The sequence below is a fragment of the Nerophis ophidion genome, linkage group LG07 (genome assembly GCF_033978795.1).
Source record: "Nerophis ophidion isolate RoL-2023_Sa linkage group LG07, RoL_Noph_v1.0, whole genome shotgun sequence".
Lineage (NCBI taxonomy): Eukaryota > Metazoa > Chordata > Actinopteri > Syngnathiformes > Syngnathidae > Nerophis > Nerophis ophidion.
In genome coordinates this window covers 56,207,829-56,217,845 of record NC_084617.1, presented here as the reverse complement: position 1 = coordinate 56,217,845, position 10,017 = coordinate 56,207,829, and the positions used below count along the sequence as shown (strand labels likewise).

The following is a 10,017-nucleotide window of genomic DNA, read 5'->3' as shown; positions in this document are numbered from 1 at the left end:
CAGTCGTATTTATCCTTCTTTGTGGGGACATTGTCGATTGTCATGTCATGTTCGGATGTGCATTGTGGACGCCGCCTTTGCTCCACAGTAAGTCTTTGCTGTCGTCCAGCATTAAATTTTTGTTTACTTCATAGCCAGTTCAGTTTTAGTTTTGTTCTGCATAGCCTTCCCTAAGCTTCAATGCTTTTTCTTAAGGTGCACTCGTATTTTGTTTATTTTTAGTTTAAGCATTAAACACCTTTTTACCTGCACACTGCTTCCCGCTGTTCCTGACATCTACAAAGCAATTAGCTACCGGCTACCACCTACTGATATGGAAGAGTATTACACGGTCACTGCAGAGCTCTCGAAAGCACGACACTCAACAACAACACATCATTTGCATACTATAATTACTGGTTTGCAAAAAAATGTTTTCACCCAAATAGGTGAAAATACATAATCTCCCACGGCACACCAGACTGTATCTCACGGTACACTAGTGTGCCGCGGCACAGTGGTTGAAAAACACTGGATTAGACTCACCACCCGGTACTGTTTAACAACTCATACCGCTTAAACCTGTATGGATAAATACTGGATGGATTACTCAAGGTACAGTGCATCCGGAAAGTATTACCAGCGCTACACTTTTCCACATCTTTTTCCATGGCTCTATTCCAAAATTGTGTAAATAATGTTTTGTCCTCAAAGTTCCCTGCACATTACCCCATAATAACAATGTGTTTGTTGTTTTTTATTTTATTTTACACATTCAAAAACAATTAAAAAAACTAAAATATTACTTGTACATATGTATTTACAGACTTTGCTTTTCCACATTTTGTTATGTTCCAGCCTTATTCCAAAATGGAATAAATACATTTTGTCCTCAAAATTCTCGACACAATGCCGCATAATTTGCTTCTTTTTTTTTTCATTAAAATGCAAAAAAAAATCACATGTACATAATGTGCTCACAGACTTTGCTTTTCCACATCTTACAGCTTTATTCAAAAATGGAACAAAATAATTTTTGTCCTCAAAATTCTCTACACAAAATCCCAAGTGAAAATATTTGTATTTTTTTATTCTGCAAATTTATTAGAACTAAAAAAAATACATCTACATAAGTATTCACATCCTTTGCCAATATTTTGTTGGTGCACCTTTGGCAGCAATTACAGCTTCAAGTCTTTTTAAAATACGACGCTACAAGCTTGGCACACCTATCTTTGGAAAGTTTTGCCCATTCCACTTTGCGGCACCTCTCAAGCTCCATCACGTTGGTTTTCATCCAAAATGTCTCTGTACATTGCTGCATTCATCTTATTCTAGTCAGGTAGGTGACCAAGAACCCATAGGTTCTTGGTCACCTAGGGACGGCGTGGCGCAGTGGGAGAGTGGCCGTACGCAACCCGAGGGTCACTGGATCAAATCCCACCTAGAACCAACCTCGTCACGTCCGTTGTGTCCTGAGCAAGACACTTCACCCTTGCTCCTGATGGGTGCTGGTTGGCGCCTTGCATGGCAGCTCCCTCTATCAGTGTGTGAATGTGTGTGTGAATGTGTGTGTGAATGGGTAAATGTGGAAGTAGTGTCGAACCGCTTTGAGTACCTTGAAGGTAGAAAAGCGCTATACAAGTACAACCCATTTATCATTTATAGGTTACTCTGTCAGAGCTACAGCATTCCTCTTTGGAGAGAGAACCTTCCAGAAAGACAACCAATTATGCAGCAATGCACCAATCCGGCCTATATGGTATAGTGGCAAGAATGAAGCCTTTTGTTCTTAAAAAGTTTGCCTACATGCACCGGAAAGACTCTCAGACCATGAGAAACCAAATTATCTGGTCTGATGAGACAAAGATTGAACTCTTTGGCGTTAATGCCAGGCGTCATGTTTGGAGGGAACCAGGCACCTCTTATCACCAGACCAATACCCTCCCTACAGTGAAGCATTTTTTCAGCAACAGGAACTGGGAAACTATAGAAATAAGGAAACATGAATGCAGCAATGTACAGAGACATCCTGGATGAAAACTGATGCTTCTCATCCAACCTGATGGAGCTTGAGAGGCGCTGCAAAGAGGAATGGGCAAAACTGCCCAAAGACGTGGATTATATTTTAAAGTGAATAATATTTATATACCACTTTTCTCCAGTGACTCAAAGCACTTTTACATGTGAAACGCAATATCTAAGTTACATTTAAACAAGTGTGCATGGCACCTGGAGCAGGTGAGTAAAGTGTCTTGCCCAAGGACACAACAGGAGTGACTAGGATGTCGGAAGCGGGGATCGAACCTGCAACCCTCAAGGTGCTGGCACGGCCACTCTACTAACCGAGCTATACCTCCACAAGATAGATGTGTCAGGCTTGTAGCCTCATATTCAAAAAGACTATGGGGTATTGTGTGTAGAATTTTGAGGTAAAATTTTGTAGTAAGGCATAACAAAAACTGAAGTGCTGTGAATACTTTCTGGTTGCACTGTAACTTTACTTTCCGGCTATGGTTCTTGACTACAAACCAAGCATGTGGTAACATATCACCCAGTGCCAAGTCAGGACTATCCCTATAAAAGTTAAATAAAGTACAATAAAGTGGAGAAAAACACACCAACAGAATCGAAAATATTATCGGAGGTTCCTGATAATGCTATGATTATCAAAGTTCACTGACCATGCTTCAATTTTTTACTATGTGTAATATGTGTACCCATATGGAGCAGAGGGTAGGACCTCAAGTAGCTTTTCAAGTTCTTGGTTTTGATGATGTTTTCTCGCCCGGAAAAGGGTGGAATGCCATGTTCGGGTTGGGGAGGAGACCCTGCCCCAAGTGGAGGAATTCAAGTACCTAGGAGTCTTGTTCACGAGTGAGGGAAGAGTGGATCGTGAGATCGACAGGCGGATCACTGCGGCGTCTTCAGTAATGCGGACGTTGTACCGATCCGTTGTGGTGAAGAAGGAGCTGAGCCGGAAGGCAAAGCTCTCAATTTACCGGTCGATCTACGTTCCCATCCTCACCTATGGTCATGAGCTTTGGGTCATGACCGAAAGGATAAGATCAAGGGTACAAGCGGCCGAAATGAGTTTCCTCCGCCGTGTGGCGGGGCTCTCCCTTAGAGATAGGGTGAGAAGCTCTGTCATCCGGGAGGAGCTCAAAGTAAAGCCGCTGCTCTTTCACGTCGAGAGGAGCCAGATGAGGTGGTTCGGGCATCTGGTCAGGATGCCACCCGAACGCCTCCCTAGGGAGGTGTTTAGGGCACGTCCAACCGGTAGGAGACCACGGGGAAGACCCAGAACACGTTGGGAAGACTATGTCTCCTGGCTGGCCTGGGAACGCCTCGGGATCCCCCGGGAAGAGCTAGACGAAGTGGCTGGGGAGAGGGAAGTCTGGGTTTCCCTGCTTAGGCTGTTGCCCCCGCGACCCGACCTCGGATAAGCGGAAGAAGATGGATGGATGGAGATGGATGGTTTTGATGACATTTGAAACACAAAACCTCCTTCCTCATGGACATGATACCACGTAACCTGGCTCCTCCTAGGTGAGCCCACACGGTGAACAATTTTTTAGAGCAGGCTTCACTACACATCTTAAAATAAACTCTGAGAACTAGTGTATAAACACCTTTAAATTAATACCTCCCGGGCATTGTCCAACAAAACCAAGCATTATTGTGTTTGTAAACACCTTAGACATGAGCGTGTGTGTTGCTTCGAACTGAATCCTTGGCTGCGCCTCCTTCAAAGGTAGTCCAATTGTGCTGACTCAGCACCATTGTGACATGTGCATTTAGTGTCAGTCTGCCAGAGACATCAGTGCCCATGCCGACTGACAGAAGGTGGAAGGAAAAGTGCTCCCTGCCTGTGCATGCGGGACATGTCAAGTTACAAATCAAGCAGCTGCTAACCACAGAGCTGCACTGCTGATCCAAACTAAACACCTTGTACGGATTGTGAAATTGTGGTTGGGGGGGAATACACTTCTCGGGTGTCTCGAGTAGAGCTTTAGTGGCTGCAAAACATGCTGATAGTTGCATTAACCACGTCTAATTAGTACAGTTTGGTTATTGTTAATGAGTGGGGCCCCTGAATGCGTCGACACTTAAAGGGTATTTACCAAGGCACTAATCATTCACTGTGAGATGGATAAGGATGAGGGAGTAAGTGGGCACACCTGCTTGTGCGCACCACAAACAGAATGTGGAAGGAGGGGCTATGTATGAAGTTGTGTCTGGGTTTTTTATTTTTTTTCTAGGCATCCTTGGAAGTGGTATTGACAAGCAGGAAGTTAAACAGTTTCTGGCTAAAGAAAATCCCTCCCAGCTGAAAATAATTTTGTCCTCAAGAGAGGGAGATGGGGGTCGGTTGCATTGAAAGGATTTTTTTTTTTGTCTGTCTAGCTTCCCTGCTTCTTTCATTTCCTTCCAAGTCGACTACACAAACACATTACCTATTGTCACGGTAGGTGTGCAAGGACTAATGATCTGCCTTCTATTAGATAATATGCTTTTTAATGACAAAACACCCATTTGTCTCTTTTTTTTCTGCTCAGTGTGCAGTTTTTAAATCTTGAACATGTTGTGTTACAGTATATGTACAGGACGTCCATCTAGAATTATTGCAGATTCCCCCTTACAAATTGAGGAAAGACACAATGGATACATAAAAATATAGATATCTTCTAGTAAATGACTTGCTTGTATTAGTCAATCTGATGGAAATAAGAGTGAAGCACTCTACACATAATCTGCCTGCATTGTCTAAATGTTATTATTAAAAATTGGAAATGAATGTAAGAGAAAAATACATTTCAGTTTGACAACTTTGACAATATTAAGTGTGTAGGCAGTAATGAAGACTGTGGTGATTGAGTCTGGAGTTTGCTTACACACTGCCAGTCCTGCAGCTGAGTAAAGTACTGCCATCTAGTGGGCAAAGGACGAAATTGAATATTAGTTACATTTTTCACACAGTTAAAACTGCAGGAAATCTATTATTATTTAAAATGTGTTCCACTAACCACTTAGTCGCTGTTAAGGGATAAACAGACACCCTGGAGCACCCAGTGGGAGAGGTGCTCTGTAGTGTACAGGTCTGCCTCAAAAACCAAACCAACCCCCATTGCGTTCCTCCGTAAAGAAGTGGTGTAGACTGGGGTCCGCAGTGTTTTCTAAAGACAACACATACAAGAAATGGCACCAAAAAAAACATTGGAATTGTATAGACACGCAGTAATAAGTGTGGTCCTCACCTGTAACCTGAGACGGCGTGTCTCTATGGGGATGACTCTGAGAATGGGCAGCTGAACTTCAAGAACTTTAGGTTTACTCTTCACCAGGCAGTCCATCTCCATGTCCCAGTCTGCTCCCTCCAGGTACAAACCAGACACAAAACAGCCTGCAAGAAAAGGCTCATATTGACCAAGCAATATATCATTTCACTTCAATCCAAAACATGTCGGTTCATTACCCTGCAAAGGTCTTTCATTGACTTCGTTCTCATCACAAAACCGAGTCACCTCAGTGTAAAGTGTGGAAAGATCTAGAGGCCAGCCATTTTGTCTGCATGCCGCCTGGACCAGAGCCGTAAGGTAGGATTCTGGGATTTGTAGTCCTGATAGCCACATGACCTTCGGCTCTGTATCATCCACCTTTTGATGAACAAGATTGTCAATAATTTGTCTTTGTATTGTAATTTCTAAGGATGTCTTCGACTAAGGATTTTCATAGTCACGCGACTTGTTCAGGGTGCAACTAGGATATGCTGGAGCCCCCCCAACCTCCCAAAGGGGACAAAGGGTAGAAAGTGGATGAATAGAATCTGGTTTGTTACATTTTGCCCATGGTCGACTATCAATCGAATCTATGGTGTTGTTCTTTTGTGTTTGTTTGAGAACAGATTGTGATCATATGTAGTACACTGACTGGTCACTAGATCATCATATGTAGTACACTGACTGGTCACTAGATCATCATATGTAGTACACTGACTGGTCACTAGATCATCATATGTAGTACACTGACTGGTCACTAGATCATCATATGTAGTACACTGACTGGTCACTAGATCATCATATGGAATACACTGACTGGTCACTAGATTATATGCGGTCCTCTCCAAGGTTTCTCATAGTCATTCATATTGACATCCCACTGGTTTGTTAGTTTTTCCTTGCCCTTATGTGGGATCTGAACCGAGGATGTCATTTCGGCTTGTGCAGCCCTTTAAGACACTTGTGATTTGGGGCTATATAAAAAAACATTGATTGATTGATTGATTGATTGACGTCACTTGGATGTACATTAAGTTGCTGCAAAAGGGAAGAAAAAATATAAGAACTCCATGGTAGTGACTTTTTCTAAGTTTTTTTATTTTACAACAAAGAGAAATATAATATTTAGGCATAAATGTGAGTATAAAATTAAAAAGTAATAATACCATCCACTAATAAAATCCACTACAATGTTGGTAAGTCTAATGTGTTTCACTCTCATGCATTACACAGTTTTCTTTAAATAGTGGACAGTTAGAGCTGTCAACATGTTTACTTTATTGAAACTTTATCAGAAGGTACAACCATTACACATTGGCTTGACTTGTTTTATGTTATGTCACTTAAACAAATCCCCCTGCAACTTGTGTTAATTAGGAGAATTTACATTTCACTTTGTTTGTAAAACTACAGAAAACTGCTTTATATGGGAAAGTCTCATTACAAAACTCTTAAGGTTTTTGTGTACTAAAGCATGTGCAAACGTAATATCACAGGCAAAGCTAATCTACTAAACTAAGGTGCAGAGGACTATCTCTCTTAAGTGAGTGGAATAAGGAGCACAATGCATTTAATGTCTGTCATGATGAATATGCAAAATATATGCTGATCCTCAGAACGGCCACAATACTGAGAGGAAGAGATGGAAATGTGATTTATCAAGGCTGAATTCTGTTCTGTTGGTGCTATTTTGTGTCTTTATTTAGCACGTCTGAAAAGTATGTGCAAACGGACATAATCTCACACACACAGCTGTGGGAAAAGAGGTGTTAGTGCGGCAAAGACAGACAAGGGACGGGGAATCCTCCATCCTCTATCGTCTATTCAGCAATATAATTTTATTATATTTTTTTTAGATGACTTAAGGGGCTGATTAAAACAAATTCAATTAATGCGTTTTGTGGTCTGCTGGTGTTTATTTTTAATGCTGTTTGTTTTTTCATTCAGGAGCTATATTACTATAATATGGCAGCACGGTAAAACAGGGGTAAATGCATGTGCCTCACAATACGAAGGTCCTGAGTAGTCCTGGGTTCAATTCCGGGCTCAGGATATTTTTGTGTGGAGTTTGCATGTTCTCCCTGTGACTGCGTGGGTTCCCTCCGGGTACTTCGGCTTCCTCCCACCGGCAAAAACATGCACCTGGGGATAGGTTGATTGGCAACACTAAATTGGCCCTAGTGTGTGAATGTGAGTGTGAATGTTGTCTGTCTATCTGTGTTGGCCCTGTGATGAGGTGGCGACTTGTCCAGGGTGTACACTGCCTTCTGCCCAAAGGCAGCTGAGATAGGCTCCAGCACCCCCCGCAAACCCAAAAGGGACAAGCAGTAGAAAATGGATGGATGGATGGATTACTATAATATATCTCCTACATGAAAAGGCATCTTTCAACAAGCAGCCATTGTAGATAGCAGCATTAGATACGGGATCATCTCATGGTTTGGCAACCTAACCGTTAAACTAAAAAGCAAACTGGCCGGCATCCATAAAACGGCAATGAAAATCATAGGGAGGAAAGAATATGAGCCTATACAGAGCATCTATGAGCAGGCAGTTAGGAAAAAAGCTAAGAAAATGATTTCCAATTCACAACACCCACTCTTCCTTGAATATGGAACCCTGCCATCAGGGAGAAGACTCCGGGTCCCACTATGCAAATCTAACCGCCTTAAATTATCATTTGTCCCAGCCTCCATTAAGCTGACCAACAATGTGCAATAGTATGTCAATACATAGGTTAGCACTTTTTTAGCACATAGCACTTTAGCACACAGTACTTTATCCATGAGCTCTAGTGCAATGCACACTGGTACTTTATCTTTATCTCCATACTGTAGATTTTATGCCTACATAAAAGTGCCACCTATGTCTATCAAGCTCCATGTTCTGATGTTTAAATGTTAGTTGTCTGGTTGTGGTTGTGTCTGTGCTTGTGTTTTTGTTCTGTTGTTTTTGTGAATGTTAAGAAAGCAATGATGCACTGTGCCCAAGACAAATTTCCCCGCAGGGACAATAAAGTTGAACCTTGAACCTTAAACATTGAAGCATTTTCTTGCGTTTGGATCAAAACAGACACATGAATGCGCTGCAGCTGTGATGGTACACCGCTTTCCTGCAGAGCGTCAGCGCGCTAAAATATTTTCTGCGGTCTATAGATTGCGACTTTATATTGCAGAAAAGGTGCCACAGATTATGGATGTGTGCTGTTAGTTTTACAACAGGTTTGAGATCACAATAACATGAATGTGGAGGGCACATGTAATGCCAGTAGTACAAGCAAAAATGTATTTTAAACAGGGCATTATGTATTACTTTATAATTGTACACAGAGTCTTAGTAAAATCACACGCAACCAGCCCACTAATAATACAAGCAATGTTATAGTTTGCGCATGATGTTTTGTGTGTGGTATTTGGACATAGCTTTCTTAATATTCTCCCATCAACCACACATTTCCTTCTTTAATGAATGAACGTTAATCAAAATTCTGATGCTCATGAACGCACTTTGCTGTGCTTGTGGCGGATAATGACAGCGTTGGTGTCTCTCTTCAGAGTGAAAGCGTGTCAAATATACGAAGTTGGAGCTCAGTACTGCTGTGGGCGTGTTAAGATTGCCAATAATGTTTAAAAGGAGAATCAGACTTGGCCTCCTCTACCGCCCCTAGAAAAGAGCTTCTCTCGCTGAGTGAGGATGACTGAAGCTGTGTTTTCCGTTGCAATTCTCCACAAAAAAAAATTTCGCCAAAGTACATTGTAGTTGTTTCCATGAAAGGATGTTATGAATTATGAACCGTGATTCTTGTAAAAACTTGTCCCGCGAGATTCCACTTTGAGAAAGATGGACACTTTGCGATTCCATGTTTTTGGAGCTGTGATTGCAATTGCAGCCACATTTGTTGCTGTGATTGTCAATAGAAGATGAATGCAGCAGGTGTTGGCTCAAAGGCAACGTTTATGATAAGCAACGTTAATTTGGCAGCAGCCACGAATAAAGGATTTTTGGGAGAGAATTGTGAATGAGGAATTTACAGACATTTTGTAGGTTCAAGTGCCCCCTCGACATTGTTCGGGCGTGCGGGTGACCTCTATTGCTGGGAATGGACCTACGAGATGGACCGATGCCACTTCGCTCCCACCGGCTGACCGATCAGAAGCCCTGCTGGTTTGGTGTGTGGGATAGGATAGGATAGACTTTTATTCATCTCATAATGGGGAAATTAGGTTGTTACAATGCAGGTTTTTACATACAGTAACAGAAGTGAAACATAATAACAGACAACAATTTTTTTTCTAAAAACTACATTATTGCGCAGTAATATGTATAGATAAATAAAATATAAAATAAAATAAAAAAATGCAAACATCTGTATTGATGAAAAAAGATCACAGTAATCACATAAGTCTGTTGTAAAGTCTTATGGCTGTGGGTAGAAAGTCTTATGCTAAGCGAGCTACTCAGGGCCTCCACAGTTTTGTGCATGGGGTGAGAGGAATTGTACATTATGGAGGTCAACTTGGTCAGCAGTGACTGTCAATGCAAAACAAGTTTTCCATCATGCTTTTGCAACACTTCAAAATCGAAACGTCTGAAAAACTATCTCATGAGGGCGTAAAAATGTTTTAGCTATATTTGAGAGGTTTTTCGAAATATGGGTGTTTTCACGAACAGTTTCTTAATGCAATATTTAGGTTTTGCGCATTTCTACGGGTAATGGAAACGCAGCTTGAGCCTGCACAAAAATACTACTGAACATTCT

General features: G+C 41.6%; 1 protein-coding gene across 1 annotated transcript in view; it reads right to left on the bottom strand.

The window, feature by feature from the left end:
* Positions 1–4,734: 4,734 nt before the first annotated feature.
* LOC133556557 (dynein axonemal heavy chain 10-like) overlaps positions 4,735–10,017 on the bottom strand; it is a 50,951-nt gene continuing 45,668 nt past the window's right edge. The window contains exons 73-76 of the mRNA XM_061906580.1: positions 5,456–5,636; positions 5,238–5,383; positions 5,007–5,156; positions 4,735–4,911 (exon numbers count right to left, since the gene is read on the bottom strand). Coding sequence (XP_061762564.1) covers positions 5,010–5,156; positions 5,238–5,383; positions 5,456–5,636 — 474 coding nt within the window. The 3' untranslated portion in view covers positions 4,735–4,911; positions 5,007–5,009. The remainder of the gene's footprint in view (positions 4,912–5,006; positions 5,157–5,237; positions 5,384–5,455; positions 5,637–10,017) is intronic.